The sequence below is a fragment of the Myotis brandtii genome, unplaced genomic scaffold (genome assembly GCF_000412655.1).
Source record: "Myotis brandtii unplaced genomic scaffold, ASM41265v1 scaffold501, whole genome shotgun sequence".
Taxonomy (NCBI): Eukaryota; Metazoa; Chordata; class Mammalia; order Chiroptera; family Vespertilionidae; genus Myotis; species Myotis brandtii.
In genome coordinates, this window is record NW_005369101.1 from 1,104,841 (window position 1) to 1,121,995 (window position 17,155).

The 17,155-nt window shown below is 43.1% G+C and overlaps 1 protein-coding gene across 1 annotated transcript in view; it reads left to right on the forward strand.

Annotated features, from left to right (window-relative positions):
* Window positions 1-17,155, forward strand: part of CNTNAP5 (contactin associated protein-like 5) — a 921,850-nt gene that overhangs the window by 752,972 nt on the left and 151,723 nt on the right. Inside the window, exons 15-17 of the mRNA XM_014548314.1 lie at window positions 3,813-3,940; window positions 4,116-4,286; window positions 10,485-10,703. Coding sequence (XP_014403800.1) covers window positions 3,813-3,940; window positions 4,116-4,286; window positions 10,485-10,703 — 518 coding nt within the window. The remainder of the gene's footprint in view (window positions 1-3,812; window positions 3,941-4,115; window positions 4,287-10,484; window positions 10,704-17,155) is intronic.

Sequence of the window (17,155 nt, forward strand, 5' to 3'; positions counted from 1 at the left end):
TTGGCTGACAGTTAATTTGCATAAGGATATGCTGATTAGCCAATGGGAAGGGTAGCGGTCGTACGCTAATTACCATGTTTCTCTTTTATTAGTGTAGATATGGTTAAGCGACCATCTGACCAGAAGCTATGATGTTTAATGATCACCAGGGGGCAGACGCTCAATGCAAGAGCTGCTGAGCTGCGGTGACTTGGCAGCAGCAGTTCTCAGGTGATGCACCCTGGAACCAGAGAGGAGGGAGCCTGATTCTGGGTGCATCACCCGAAAACCTCCCTCTTGCAATCTGGGACCCCTTGTAGGATGTTGGAGAGCTGGTTTTGGCCCAATCCCCACAGGCCAGGCAGAGGGACCCCACCTGCCAGAGGGACCCCACTCACTCCACAGATGCCCTTCGAGCCACGGCGCCACCCCAGGTGCCGCCTGCTGGGAGGGATGTGGGAGGTTGGCTCCAGGGTGTGTCCGGTCCATCCACCCAGTCCTGCCCCGCTGGCCACCTTCTAATTAATTTCCTTTCAATGTGCATGAATCCATGCACTGGGGCACTAGTTGCTTGATAAAAGCAAATGGGAGCATGTGACGTCTCACCATACATTAACGTTACACTAATGAAACAGAGGTCCCTGTTGTGTCTGCAGTTCTGAATTTGGTAAAATCTCAAGATTCAGACTCTAAACTGAGAAGAGACCACATTGACTAATTCAGGGCCATACTTTTGCTCCTGAGAATATTTTTTCCAATTCTTTTTCTTAAAGTATATATTTTTATCAGGTCATGTGTGTTTGTTGAGACCCACATTCCTTGTGCCCTCAAGGCCTCCATAAGCTGGAATCTGTAGCTGGTCTGCTCCTTTATCTTTCAGCAACAGGGGACTTGTTTTCTTATTTTCCTTTAAAAATTGTATTTCACATTTTCATTTCAAACTTTACAGGGAATTCCATCAACTATTTGAGTCCCTACTATGTGATACTTAGTGTGTTAGTTGACATCATACAAGGAGTGTGTTGAGGATCATTGATTCAGCCCATGCCAGTCTGAGTCAAATGACAATGCCTTTCCATTACAACACAGCCACTTATGTACTTACAACGTATGTAAGTACCCTGTCTCCTTGGGGAGAGCCTCCTATATTCCAAACAAAGACAAAGTCTCTAAAGTGTTCATTCAAATAAAACTAGTTCAAAAAACCAGTTAATGTGTAGAAAGGCGAATCTACAGCTATAGGCTCCCTGCCTATCAATAGGCACCACAATAATTTGTATCATTTTCTTGCAATTAAAATCCACTACCACCACCCACCCTCCAGATATTCTACCTATTAATGCTTTCAAAGGTGTGAATCATATGTGTCACTCATGAATTAAATCCAATCTTATTCTCAATGTGACCCTAAGAGTATGAATAAATATTCAAAGTCCTTTTGATGCCTAGGTTGTCTGTCAGCTGAACATATTCTCACATGGATTTTATTGGTCAGTGCAGTGTTGGTTCCTACCACACTATGGTTTTAAAATTTTTAAATTAATTTCCAAGATTTAAAAATTGAGAATTTTTGCATTTATATTCATGAATAACATAATTACTTCTTTACTAATGTGTGTCACTGCCTCCTTTAAGACAGAACACCTACTTTCTACCAGTCTTCTTGTCTCTTTTTTTCTCTCTCTTTTTCCCCTGACAGTGAAGCTGTGTGTCAGGTTTCATTTAGCATCTAACACAAAGCCATTTTTATTCCTTGTCTGGTCCCTGTAGGCATTTGACTTTGGATCTGTTTCTATCTCATTGAACAACTTTGGAGAATAGTTACACTAATTTATATATTTATTTTAGTTTTGTGATCAAAATTGTTTTTGGTAATGTGCATTGCACCATCAAACCTAATGTGAGTGCCTTTTCTCTTTTATTTGGGAAATATTTTTATTCTTAGAGTGCTATTTGCATATCCTAATATTTTGACACAAGGACATCAAATGGATGTAGACAAGAGGACAGCATGTAAGGGAGGCAGTGGTTAGCTTTAATGAATTTACCATTCCACCTTGAAACTGAAATGGAGAGAAACAAATCCTATAGAAATACAAAATAATTTGAGAGAGGATGTGAGTTTGGTCTATCTACTTTGACTGCTTGCAATCTGCTTTGAAATCTCTTACTGAAAAGATATCAGAATGTGAAGACTCAAAATGTATCCTGTGTCCAAGTAGCATTCAGAGATATACTTTCAAATAGAAACAGAAGTCTTAGTTCAGATGAAAATTAGTGTTACTACTCCCATTATTCAGCATTTCCCATAGATCAGACACCATGCTAAGTGACTATATAGTCTCATTTAATCCCCTCTATAACTCTGATATAGAATATATCTCCATTTTAAAGCTGAGGATACTGGGAAATCTCAGAAATAAAGTGGTTTGCCCAAGCTAGCACAGCTGTAATCTCAGGTAGGGCCTGAGATTCCAGAACAAATCTGTCTATTTCTAAAACTCTATCCTCAAAATCACTTGTCACACTACTTGTTCCTTGCTATGTTTCCCAAATTATTAATCTGGAATGTTAGTTTGTTGTCTCTCAACTCAGAGCTGCAAATGATATTGAAATATAATGTTGGTTTTGAGTGTTTTGTGACTTCTTTGTGGATATGGAGAGAGAACCAATATGAATCTACACCTTCATGCTCTGGTTATCAACTGGCTGCATCAGATACCTCATCCTGAATACTGGGCAGGTCACTATGCCTTCGAGTTCCTATTACCAGGAAGATGACCAACCCTGCATTTAACTGAGGCTGCTAGTGGGATGTCTGCCCACTTGTGTGTAGTTCTCAGACTGCCTCATATGATTCAGTTCTGCTCAGATTAACATGGATTTATGACATACTTGTCAAATTATACTTGGGATATATACCAAGTATATGACTACGCCCCTGCCCCTTCTGTCGTGTGACCTTAGACAAGTTTCCTAATATATCCGAGCCTTAGTTTTCTCATTGCTAAGCAGGAAAAATTGCACCACCTGCCACAGGGGTGTTGTGTGGGAAAAATAAACTTATTCTTTAGCATATTGCTGGCTCAAAATATTTATTAATTCAATATCAGTTTCTTACCTACATTTTGTTTTTATTTTCAGTTAAATGGTATGTTCTCATCAGTAGTCCAGAAACACAACTTACAAAGAGAAAAAAAAATCAATAGCTTAGCCCTTTTATTTTAAAATTATTTTTTGTCACAGGGTGACTAGTCAGTTCCCTACTTGCATGGTTCACAAAGATAAAGCCAGAGTCTCTAACAACCAAGATCCTTAAAACACAGAACAATAGGAAGAGCAACAAAATGAAGAGTGACTGCAAAGACTTGCTTGTACGTAGAGTTAAAGGTGACAGAAGCATCCTAAGCTGTTTGACACTGTTGGCAGGTGGCTGGAACAAGTCCTTGGAGTGATTCATGTGGGATTTGTGATGCCCATTTCAAGTGAGCTCCGGAGACAGCCAGTCTCTTTATGGAGAGAGGCGGCATTTCATGTTCTCTCAGCACTGCACGGGGCAGGTGTGTGCTCTCAGCCACAGCAAGCAGAAGCAAGCTCTGGAAGGACTTAGGGAAAATGTAAAATCTGCTTGTTTGGGGAAGCTGACCATCGGGTTTGCAATTGGCATTCTAGCCTCTCACGCACATTTAGGAGACGAAAGGCCCTCTGTTACCCTCCTCCCTGTCCCATCCTGCTGCAACTACCCAAATCGCTTTTAAAAAGAGGAGTCTTGGTAAAGAGTCCCTAGGTGATCCACGTTTTCTCCTCTTTTGTCTTACATTTATGTTTTTCAGGACAAATGATACTGGTTTTCTTTCCTTCAAAGACCACTTGCCTGTCACTCAGATAGTTATCACTGATACCAACAGATCAAACTCAGAAGCTGCTTGGAGAATTGGTCCCTTGCGTTGCTATGGCGACCGTGAGTACTAATGAAAGAAGCTTTCCTTCTGCACTACATAAGCACAGGATGTCCAAAATTCCCCCCTTCCCTTTCCCTGCAGTTCCCCAGGCTTCAGAGTAATCATACACTTTCCCAGCTCTCTGTACCCCATTTCAGAACAGTCAACCATGCTCAAGGATTTTCTTACTTGCAGGACACTTCTGGAACGCAGTCTCCTTTAATACAGAAGCCTCCTACCTCCACTTTCCTACCTTCCATGCGGAATTCAGTGCTGACATTTCCTTCTATTTTAAAACCACGGCTCTCTCTGGAGTTTTCCTAGAAAACCTTGGCATTACAGACTTCATCCGCCTTGAAATAAGCTGTAAGTTCCCTCCTTTATGAATTACTAATGTAATTGGTCAGCAGGAGAAACTTCAGTCTTACCTTTGCCACTGAGTGCCTGTTTGTATCACAAAATTAATCTCACTGGACATCTGTAAAATGAGCAGTGACAATTTCTAGTTCCTTCTAAGGCTTTTTGCATTATTATTACCAATCAGTATTTAATCAGTCATTCTCTCACCACGTTACTGCATCACCCAAATGTTCATGGCTACCTATGGCAGAGTTCTTGATCTGATCCATGCGTATTTCTTACCAATGACTTAAGCTTCCAAACCACAGATGTGTTCATGACAGTTTCCATGGAAAGCTAAAGTGTTGTTATTATGCCTTCCATTCATAACTGGGGCCCACTTTTTTTGTTGTACTTTTGCTCTGAAAGTAATTTCCTCACTTATGTTCCACCACTAGGAGTGTGTCACTACCCCGTGAGATCCCCATTGTTCCTCTCCCATTGCACCATGAACTTGGGTGTATCTAGTACATTTGATGACAGTATATATCATTTTTAACATCCTATCTCCTATATACAAGTTATATTTAGAAATAATTATAAAGTTAAATGAAAAATAATAGAATTCAGATGGCAAGATGTTCTATTATGAAAATTTAATATGTAATCTTGTCAATAAAAATAATGCAGTACAGAAAAAAGACAATATAATAGATAAATACTTTCCACTTACATTAATTACTTTTTATAAAAAAGGAAAGATCATACCTACTTATTGGTTTGTCGAGTAACAATAAAAGCATTAAAATTTCTGTTCCTTAGACCTTAATTCTATAAATTTATTGATGACTTCATAAAAAATATTTAAAAAAACTATAATCAGGTGTATCTACCTATTTTCTCTCAGATTTATCAAAAAGGTACTTTTTATAAATTTTTAATTAATTGTTTTCACATGGGTAATAAAAGGATAAATGTCAGGAACTGTTTTAGACATAAGGATAAGGTTGGTACAGATTCATAAAAATTCTATTTTATAATAAGTTTTAAAAATTGCAGTACTTTCCATGTAATTTTTTCAGAATTAAATCTAATAACTTCAAATATCTCTGCAATAAATAAAATAATCTACTAAAATATTTTTATCAGAAAATTCATCATAGATTGCTATTCTATTTGGTAAAAATCTAAGAGTTGCTGGGGATTTGGAACTACTTGAGCTCTCTCTGTGTGCAGTTTGTGTCTGCAACCTCTGTGATACTACATATGTGTTTCAACAGATTTGAGTTAAACAATATTAGCACAGTAATTATAAAAGTGAAAACTCAGAACTTGAGTTCTACCCTTAAAAATAAATACATACAGGGTGTAACAAAAAAAGGTTTACAGTTGTGAGAATGTGGAACAGTTTATTCTTGTGTTATTATTTATTAATTAGAGGCCCAGTGCATGAAATTAGTGCAGTGGACGGGGGTCCCCTCAGCCCGGCCTGCACTTTCTTGCAGACCGGAAGCCCTCAGGGGATGTCTGACTCCTACACCGCTGCTGTGCTCACCAGCTGTGAGCCCGGCTTCTGGCTGAGCAGCGCTCCCACTGTGGGAGTGCATTGACCACCAGGAGGCAGCTCCTGTGTTGAGTGTCTGCCCCCTGAGGTCAATGAACATCATAGCAGCAGATTGTTCTGCCATTCGGTCAATTTGCATATTAGCCTTTTATTATATAGGACTATTGTATTATTTTTCATATGGACAACTGTAAACCTACTTTTGCTTCACCCTGTGTATTTGAGTCTACGTGTTCAGGAGTCACCAGTGGATCTGGCATTCTCTGTATTAATTTTCCTTTTGCACATAATATTTTTTAAATAGTAATAAAAAGTGCTCTATGAGGCTTACATGCACATGATTAAAAATAATACTAACATTAGCACTGGATAGAACTTAAGCAAAAAATATTTTTTTTTGTTAGAAAACTGTGTTATCATTGATGTTTAGAATCACTGGTGTATGGAAATGATGAAAAACAGATCTACTTTCAGCTGTGTGGGCTAGTTTTCCGATTTGCTGCACTCAGGGTACCCCTTTATTTCTCATGCGTAGGTGGACTGCTCGCACGGTCTTGCCCATATTGTACCCATAACCATGGAGATTCACGCTTGTTATTAAGAGGCTCATTTATCTGAGTCTAAATGGATGTGTTCTGTAGCTTGATTGAGGCAATTGACCATATTGCAATAATGTGACCTCATCATATTCCCTTGAAAGCACAAGTAATGTCTTACCACGGGAACCTGGAATTTAAGAGCTCCAGGAAGAAGGCAAAGGGCCCTGGCCAGAGGGGGTAGCGGCTGTGTCTGTGTGCTTCTCCTGCAAATCACCCGAAGCTGAGTGTTCCCTCTGAAAGTGCACATGAGGCTACAAGGGAAGGGATTCTTTTATTGGCAATTTTGACCTCCTTTCACTACAACAACTGAGACTATCTCTGGGAGGAAACTCCTGTCTTTAGTGTAAAGTAAGATCCCTGGTACCTAACGGCCTGGAACTGAAAACGTGGAGTTGAGTGCCAACCATTTCATAATGGGAATATAATAACCACAACATAAATTTAATAAAAATTAGGCCCCAAGGCCACTTGATTCATTCCAGGAGCAGCTAATGTCACGGCTTATCATCACAGGCTAATGAGTGATGATTTGGTGTTAATTATGTTGCAATGTCCAATTTGTACTTTCTGGTGCTGTATTTTGACTTTGGGGTTATACAAAAGTGTTTTAAATGCAAGTAATATTACATTTGATGAAAATGTAAAATCCATGAGGATTAAGTTATAAACAACTTGACAATTAGGTACTGTTTTTATTCCTATTTTACAAATGAGAACACTGAGCCTGCACAAGATAGAAAACGCCTCAGGTCATGGTGGCTCTGGAGTCTACTCTCAAATTTTACTTTAAGGCCTTTAACTTATTACTTCCCTCTAGGTCAGAGCTCACATTTGCCAGATGCAAAACAATTCAAGTTCTCAGTTACAGGAAATTTTGCAGATTGGGGTTTCTTACACCAGGACTGGCTTTCTGTTAGGGTTTAAAGCTAAGGAGGGAGAGTTCCAGGGTGGCATTTGACCTTTGATAATTCAGGTCTTGCAGTTGATGACTTTGTGAAATAAATACCCATGTTCTGTTTTAGAGGTAAAGGAGAGGGGCCATCTCAGGGTGTTGGGAAAGAAGGGATGATTCCAGCTATGGAAAGGGGCTGTCTTCTCCTCAGCTTCAGTGTATTACTTATCTCTCCACTTCCTTCAGATTCATAAAATTTTTATGTAATAATCCTATCTAATAATAGACAAACATGGTAATTGACCATACCTTCGCTACACCTCCCATTGGCTAATCAGCGTGATATGCAAATTAACCGCCAACAAAGATGGCGGCTAATTTGCATACTGCAGGCAGGGCGGGACAGCGCAACCACCAGTGCAAGAGCTGCCATCCAGGCCCCCATGTGCGACACCAGAAGCCGCCGGCCTGCCACCCGTCGGGCCGCAGGCTGGCCCCAGAAGTGCCAGAAGCCTCCCAGAAGCCAGTGATGAGGGGGGTGAGATGGGGGTCCCCTGCCCAGGCCTGAAACCTCTGGCGGAGGCATCAGGCCTGAGCAAGGGGCCGATCCCGCAATCAGAGGGTGATGGAGGTCGATGCCTTTGGTTGGGGTGTCAGGCCTGGGAGGGGGGCGGAGCTGGCAATCGGAGGGGTCTGGGGGTCTCCTGCCCAGGCCTGATGCCTCAGAGAGAGGTGTCAGGCCTGGGCGTGGGGGTGGAGCCAGTGATTGGGGAGAGATGGGGGTCCCCTGCCCAGGCCTGAAACCTCTGGCGGAGGCATCAGGCCTGAGCAAGGGGCCGATCCCGCAATCAGAGGGTGATGGAGGTCGATGCCTTTGGTTGGGGTGTCAGGCCTGGGAGGGGGGCGGAGCTGGCAATCGGAGGGGTCTGGGGGTCTCCTGCCCAGGCCTGATGCCTCAGAGAGAGGTGTCAGGCCTGGGCGTGGGGGTGGAGCCAGTGATTGGGGAGAGATGGGGGTCCCCTGCCCAGGCCTGAAACCTCTGGCGGAGGCATCAGGCCTGAGCAAGGGGCCGATCCCGCAATCAGAGGGTGATGGAGGTCGATGCCTTTGGTTGGGGTGTCAGGCCTGGGAGGGGGGCGGAGCTGGCAATCGGAGGGGTCTGGGGGTCTCCTGCCCAGGCCTGATGCCTCAGAGAGAGGTGTCAGGCCTGGGCGTGGGGGTGGAGCCAGTGATTGGGGAGAGATGGGGGTCCCCTGCCCAGGCCTGAAACCTCTGGCGGAGGCATCAGGCCTGAGCAAGGGGCCGATCCCGCAATCAGAGGGTGATGGAGGTCGATGCCTTTGGTTGGGGTGTCAGGCCTGGGAGGGGGGCGGAGCTGGCAATCGGAGGGGTCTGGGGGTCTCCTGCCCAGGCCTGATGCCTCAGAGAGAGGTGTCAGGCCTGGGCGTGGGGGTGGAGCCAGTGATTTGCGGTGACTGGCAGTGGCTGCAGCAGCCGGGTGATGGGGCTGGTGCCTTCCCCTGATCATCCTGGTCACCTCCCACAAAGGGAGGCCAGACTGTGGCTTAGGCCCGCTCCCAGGGAGCTAGGACATCCCCTGAGGGCTCCCAGTATGTGAGAGGGGGCAGGCTGGGCTGAGGGACACCCCCCCCAGTGCACGAATTTCATGCACTGGGCCCCTAGTCTATATATATAAAAGGCTAAGTGACCATCCGACTGTCCGACTGGTCGCTATGACGTGCAATGACCACCAGGGGGCAGATGCTCCAACTGGTAACTGTGACGTGCACTGACCATCAGGGGGCAGATGCTCAATGCAGGAGCTTCTGAGTTGCTGTGGCTTGGCAGCGGCAATTCTAGGGTGATGCACCCCAGAACCAGAGAGGAGGGAGCCTGATTCTGGGGTTTGTCACCTGAGAACCTCCCTCTCACAATCCAAGACCCTCAGGGAATGCTGGAGAGCTGGTTTTGGTCTGATCCCCACAGGCCAGGCTGAGGGACTTCACCTGCCAGAGGGACTCTGCTCACTCCACAGACGCCCTTCGAGCCATGGTGCCACCTCAGGTGCAGCCGGCCGGGAGGGACCACGGGAGGTTGGCTCCAGGGTGTGTCCAGCCCATCTCGCCCAGTCCCACCCAGCCGGCCACCTTCTAATTAATTTCCTTTCAATGTGCACGAATCTGTGCACCAGGGCATTAGTAGAAAATGTAATAGCATACACTCAATTGAGAAAAATATGGTGATTGATTCTACTTTTGGAGTCAGATTCTACTTGCTATTTGGGAAATTAGAGAAAATTATTCACACTGATTTTTTTAACCTATAAAAAGGAAATAAAAATGGTGCCTTTCTTAAAAGGTTATCTTGAGGATGAAATGATAGAATCTATGGTCAGTGCTTAGTGCAGAGCCTGGAAGAGCTCACTATTCCAACTGTGCTGTGGCTACTTCTCTTTCTGTCTCTCTCTTCATGGATCTATCACCATTGCTGCCACCCCAGCACCAACATCATCTTCATAGCCTGATTTGAATGCAGATTGATACAGAAGGGCAGAGATAGGGAAGGGGCCCAGAGTGGGGGGCGGGGGGGGGTGCCTGTGTTTCATCCCAAGCACCAGCACTTGCAACTATGTCTTCTTGGACAAGACACATCAACTTTCTGAGTTTCTCTCTCTCTCTCTCTCTCTCTCTCTCTCTCTCTCTCTCCCTAGTAATAGGGTGAATGCTCATATCACATGTATTAATAACATAACATGGGAGGAGCACTAGATATTCCAGGGGGTGGGTCTTCTCCTTGCAGGAGCAGAGCTGCCTAGCTAACCCAGCATTGATGGAATTATGGGAGAACATAGTCGGAGCCAGAATAGACACAGGAAACCCAGAACCTTGGCACAAATGCATATTTATCAGATTAACATTGGTGTCCCAGGTCCCTATGCTATTACCTGAATTCTCACAATCAGGACCAACTGGGCCAACATGAGAGCTTGACGCTTCGTGTTTGGTAGATATTACTGCTAATGGTAATTGTAATAGTGCAAGGTTTCAATGACGTCCTCTTTAGCTGGCTGTCGACATACGATCCTGTACGCCACTCATTCATGACATTATTGTGCCCCGAACACACTGACAACTCCCTTCATTTCTATCTGTTTCCCTTTCTGGTTTCAGCTCCTTCTGAGATCACTTTTGCAATTGATGTTGGGAACGGCCCCGTAGAGCTCGTAGTCCAGTCTCCTTCTCCTCTGAATGACAACCAATGGCATTACGTGCGGGCCGAGAGGAACCTCAAGGTGACCTCGCTGCAGGTGGACGGCCTCCCGAGGATGAGCAGGGAGACTTCGGAGGAGGGCCACTTCCGGCTGCAGCTGAACAGCCAGCTGTTTGTAGGTAGGGGACATCTTAAGGCGCCCTTCCTGCTAGAAGCCCTACAAAACCACCCTGTGACCAGGCCCAGGGAAACTGCTTTCATTTGGACCTGAGAAATGATTAAAATGTGTCATAAAACATTTATAATGGTAAATTTTATTATACAAATTCTTTCTTGCTTGCTTCATTAGCCACAGCAATAAAAGATTATGCCACCCCATAGCAAATTTTAAGGTGATCTCAGACTCTTTTTGTACCTTTTCTCCTTGCAGATATGACCTTCAGCTATCCAGGGGCCCCTATTATTTTTCATGTATGATTATATTATGCCCTTAGCAAAAGAACAGATCAGCTACTTATCCCTTAGTGGTGCTGGCTCCAAGTCAGTGGGCCACACTCCCCCTTTCAGCAGATACCTAATTCCTAAGAATTATCACTAACAGTGTAATGAAATATACTGACCCTCTGAAATGGATTTCCGTTATTAGTGATACGGGGAAGAAATTGCTAGTTTTTAAACGAGGGGCTTCATTGATCCTCCTGAAATCACATCCTTGGGTGGCTGCCTTACTCTTGCACAGAAAAGCAGTCCTGGTCTCCAGCAAATGACTCTGCTGCTCATTCCCTCCATGAGACTCAGAATCAGGGTTCAGACAAGTGGTTCATCAGAACTGGCTGCCACTGCTGGTCACAGGGTTGGAAAGGCTCAGACATGATTCACTGACTCATTCATTCATTCATTCATTCATTCATTCATTCATTCATTTCAGTCGCCGAGCACATAAAATATATCAAGACCTTGTTGGATGGTGGAGATTGGCAGGCAAGTTGTGTAATGACACTACTTTCAGAGCACACAGTTGTGTTGTGTGTGTGTGTGTGTGTGAGAGAGAGAGAGAGAGAGAGAGAGAGAGAGAAAGGCAGGGGGGAGAGAGAGATAGAAAGGGAGAGAGAATGAAGGAAAGTGAAAGAGAAATTTTAGCTACATTAGTTCAGGTAGGAAAGGTCAGGATGGACTTACAGCTATAATTTAGAAATGACTTTTTATAAGAATGTTGAGCAAGGCACATAACGCTTTAAGTACAAAATAGAGCTGTAAATGTTGGGGATATTATAATATTATCAAAGCCAAGAAGCTGCTCTTCCATAAAACGTGAAGTTTAGATGTTTAGAACAATTATATAAATAGGTTCCAAATGTAGCCACTATATAGGATTTCATTTTCTTTCATTTTTCTTATTTAAACAACTCTCACAGTACATCACCTTCTTGTTAGCAACAAGATCCCATCAGCAATCAATGGATGTTTTTATTTGTTTCCTTTAAATTTGGGTCTGTACAATTTTTAACTCTGAGGGAAGCAGTCACTAAAAGCACATAAGGTGAAAGAAAAGTAACAAAACATGTAATATTTTATTTTCTCAACAGGAATCATTCTTCATCTGTCATGTTTTTCATTTCTGACAGAAGCTTAGATATAAGTGATTAAAATTATATGTTTATAAAGCATTTACTTAATTAATAACCTACTTAAATGATATAATTTACTATTAAAATATTTATAAAATTTATATGGATGTTTTAATTCTATTTAAACATCACATTTTATTTTTCTGAAGAAGTCTGTTAGTCATCAAGATTTAATGTGTTTCTTTTTGAAATCAATTCAAGTAGTTTCCAATTTTCATAAATTATATTCATGCCAAAGTTTAATTTCTCTTCAGGCAGTATGTATGAATCTTTCAGGCTAAAATGTGCATATAAAGATGGAATAATTTTTGATGCTTTCATGAAAATTTCATGGAGCTATGAAATTATCATATGTCCTGAATATGTGATAACTTTCTGCAAGCCAACAGGGAAAAGGAGGCGGCCATGCGTTGTGGCAGGTTTTTCTCTTGATGTTCCGACTAAATTGCTCACAGAGACAGTGAGCTGGGAGCGGGTGGGTCTGGAGGAGATATCGGGCTTGAGGTGGAGCCAAGGCCAGCTGTGGTGAAAGCACCTGCTTCTGTGTTTCTCTCCAATTCATTCCATCTCAAATATTACTCAGCTTTATTGAATTTGTCTTCATGCACTTGAAGAAAAGTGCTGTTGAAGGCCATTTTAGTTTGTTGGTTTGAATTTTGTTGTTTCGTGTTCAGTGATACATCCATTTAGAAATATCAGGAGGCTGAAAATGCTGAAGTTGCAATATTTCTACTTTTATAATTGACTGGTTCATAAAAAGAGCAAAAGCTAAAATAAAACAAATAAAAAACATGCTCTGCTTAGTTATAGCAGCCAAAATGAAGAATCACATTCCCTATCATTTAGAAATGTAGAGACACTGGATATTGTTATGTATTAGGTAGAAAAAGATAGCATTAGTGTGTACTCCTTTCCTGGGATAGATTGAGTGTGACACTACTTAAATATTAATTTGGTTGTGTCTGAGCAGATACCTTTAGCCATTGAACTATTTTTCATTCAAAACAGAGCGTGGTTCAGCATTGCATCACTGGTCCCACTGCTTGCTCATGAGTGCTTCCTGAGCAGGAGAGATTGGTTGAATTTATAATATAGGACATCCCTACTCTCAGAATGTGACAAGCTGGAGTGTTGCTACATTAGTCAATACATGCTGGATTCCCATAAGTAATATTTTCAGTTCAGGCTTTTATCTCCATGAAAGTTACATTTACAATCATGCGATTTTGCTGGTCACCTTACTTTCACAGAGTAGGGGAAACTTTATAACAGGTGGCCTCTGAAATGTCTGCTGCATGCCTGGACTTCCATCTTTAGCACTCACGGAGGTCTCACCATCAGCTTTGCTGTTTCCTGCTAATGTCCCAGTCACTGTGAGAATGAGGCAGGAGAAGCCCAAGAACTGGCACCACGGCAAACAGTGAAGTGAGGAGATCTGGGTATGGATCCAGATGAACTGCCGACAGGCCATGGGGCGTTGGTAGGAAGACAATAGCCTGAGTATGCTCACTGTCCTTACCCTCAGAATGAGAACGAAGAGGCTGGGAACTGATTTTTTGCAATTTGAGGATCTGCTATCACCACACACCTATGAGGAATGGCATCTTTATCCTTGTGCCGTGGGTATGCGGCAGCAGGGAAAAGTCTCATTCTCCACCAGTCTGACATCCCATTGTTCCAGATGTGCTGGAATCAGAGAGTTGGCATTTCGTAAAGGTGTTGGCCTGGGAGTCTCATTTTTGTGTGGCTTTACTTCCTTCTTTCTTTTTTGGTCTTTCATGGAAACTTCCCCCCCTTTTTGGCTTTGCTTTTTATCTGTGCCAAAACAAACTGAAGTTACTCCAACATGTAACTCCTGGGGAAAATTCTATACTGACTTGATAAATCATAAAGTTGCAGAGATCCCAAAACGCTACTCTTGCTTCCCCACTGTCAGGGAATTAAAATTCCTGTTTTTGGTGAACCGTGTCGAATGTGGTGAGGGCACACAAGAGAAATGGAGGCTCCTGTCCCTGCATCAGGAGGGCCCGGGATTGGGCTGCGTCTCTGGGAGAAGTGAGCCTTTGCCCAGAGGCCACATGGAGGTTTTCTAAGAGGCTGAAATGATGAAGGTCACGTTTTGAAGAGTTTATTCATACTTAGTCCAAGGAAGCAGCATCACAGTGAACACTCTTAATACCAAGAGCCAACTGAGGAGTTTCATACAAAAGTGCTTCTAGTGAGGCCAGCTGATGGAGTAAGCTGTCAGGAAGAGTAATGTGAAAGCAAGAGGATAAATACACATGTGCACATTACTTGGTAGAAGAAACCATGGAAGACACCAGGGGAAGGAAGGGAAAAATCACTTAGTTGCAGTGCTGACCCAAATTGTCTAATCAAATAGTTCAATTTAGGATTTTAAGGATGTGAAGGTATATAGGCTTTGATAAGAGGTCTCAGTCTGATTCCTGGCTATGCTATGTTAAATCTGTTTTCATCTTGACTCTGGCCAGAGCAATGTCTTTGACATTAAGTTTTCTCAATTATGTAAATGTGAATAATATAGATAATATATTTTTTCCACATTGAGTATTTGATCAGTTCATTATAAAGTTTCTAGCAGACAGCAAATATGTTTGATTGTTTTTAGAATTACAGGCATTTTTCTGATTCTCAAACATCTTGCAGATTAAATATGACCCTCAATTAAATGATTTTCAGTAGCTTTAAGGATAATGCTACATTGCTGTTGTTGTTTTACTTTCAACCTTGTGTAAACTCTAGACAAGATGCAGCCAAGTAAAGATAAAAGTATACAGGAGCATGTGAAAAATAAAATGAGTGCAAGGGCCAGGAAGGCCTTGTGAATGATTGAAGTGACCCTGGTGGGGATGCCCTCTCTTAGTGCAGCTGAGTCTTGGTGTGCAGGAAAACAAGTTCATTGTCAACAGATCTCCTAAAATTTTTAAAATAATTTTGTTTTTAAAAAATAGGAAAATTAAAATAGAGTGGTGAAGAAGTATGTGAACTAAGGAATGCATGTATATGAGTGTAGGTGTGTGTTTTTGTGATGGTTGGGATGAAGGAGGGGAGCCATGGAGTGCATGGGGGAAGATGCTACACAACATAAATGCAAAGTACACGAGGAGGTCTAAAGTCAAGACGGACCATGGAGCACTGGGGAGCCATTAGCAAGCAGTTCAGATGCCTGCTGCCCTGAAGTCACAGCAGGAAGATGGAGAGATAAGTGGAGACTAGATCTTTCATGGCATATCAGCTATGCTAAGGATTTGACTTTGATTTTCTGCAATAACTACTCTCTGAAGGGTATCAAACAGGACTGGCAGAATGAAATTTTTACATGTGGTAGTTCTATCCTATTGCAAAATGGCAAGCGGATCAAAAGAGTCAGGGTTGAGACTGGGAATAACAGTTAGACAGTTGTTGCTGGGATTCAAGTGGAGTGTGCTCTGGGTGTGGAAAGAAGCAAATGGGCTCAGAGGAACCTGGGAGAGCAGATCCACTGGCTGGATGGGAGAGAAGGGCTGTGAGAGAGTATTTCTGCACAGTATTCGAGTTTCACAGAGAGTCACACCTCCAGCACAACTGTACACATAGTAGGTAATGTCAGAAGTGAAGGGTGCTGACAACCTGACAGGGCCTGGGTGTGTGGGTGGGGAACACCTTTTCAGAATTATTCTATACTGAGTCTACATTCAAGGGTGGGCAGAAGTAGGTTTATAGTTGTAAGGATATGAAAAAACAGGGTTTCTTCTTTTATTATTATTTATTAATTTTTGTATTATTTTCCATATGAAAACCGTAAGCCCACATTTGCCAACCTCTCTATTACTTCTCCATAAAGAATAAAGGAGTCTAAACTCTAGTTTTTCTTCCCTCATCCTATCTAATAAAGAGGGAATATGCAAATTGACTGTAACTCTGTGACAAAGATGGTGGAGCCCACAGCAAAAAAGGAGGGGATATGCAAATTGACTATCACTCTGCAACAAATATGGCAGCTGCTGAGCTGGGATGCAGGCGTTCCACCCCACCCTGCCCATGGAGGATCTTTGGGTTCTGCTTTGTCACTGCTGCTGCAGGGGCCAGAGGAGCAAGGGGCCCAGCACCCAGCAGCCCCAAACCCTGTGGTGGAGGAGGCTCTGGGGCTGCTGGGGCAGGAGGGGCAGAGACACAAGCCCACAGGGGGGCCAGAGGAGCAGAGACACAAGCCTGCAGCGGGGTCCAGCACCCAGCAGCCCCAAGCCCTGCAGGAAACCTGTGAAAAGGGAGTTAAACTATCATAACTTTATCTCCCTTTCCCGGCGGAGGAGGCTCTGGGGCTGCTGGGGCCGGAGGGGCAGAGACACAAGCCTGCAGGGGGGTCCAGCACCCAGTAGCCCCAAGCCCTGCAGGAAACCTGTGGAAAGGGAGTTAAACTATCATAACTTTATCTCCCTTTCCACAAGATGAGGAAACTGACCCTGATTCATTTAGTGATATGGCCCGCACCTTTCTACAAGCACAGGGTATGTTATGACCACTCCCAGGAAGGTCTGGTTAGAATACTGTCTCCAGGGAATAACGTTACTTTGGCAAATCATCTAAGAGAGGAAACAAGCTTTTGTTGGTAGAATATTGTCTCCAGGGAATAACATTACTTTGGCAAATCATATAAGAGAGGAAACAAGCTTTTGTTGGGTTTATTCTGAAGGCCAGAGAACATGCCACCCCAAAATATGCCATGTTGTATATTGATGATCTTGAGCTGCAGATGCTTAAAAAACAGCAAATGCAAGGAGAGGCTTTCACTGAAGTCTCCTGATCTGCCTAAAATTGGACCCCCCAAAAGGAGCTTAAATGTCATAGGTCCCCTTGATGGGGAAAAGTGTCATCAGACACTGAAGACTGACTCCTGTCACAGGACAGGAGACTAGAAGTTGACATCACACCCAAATTTTGTTACAAACTATCTCCCCCCACCCCTATTCATCTTTCCTAAAAATCATTTACTCTCCTCTAAG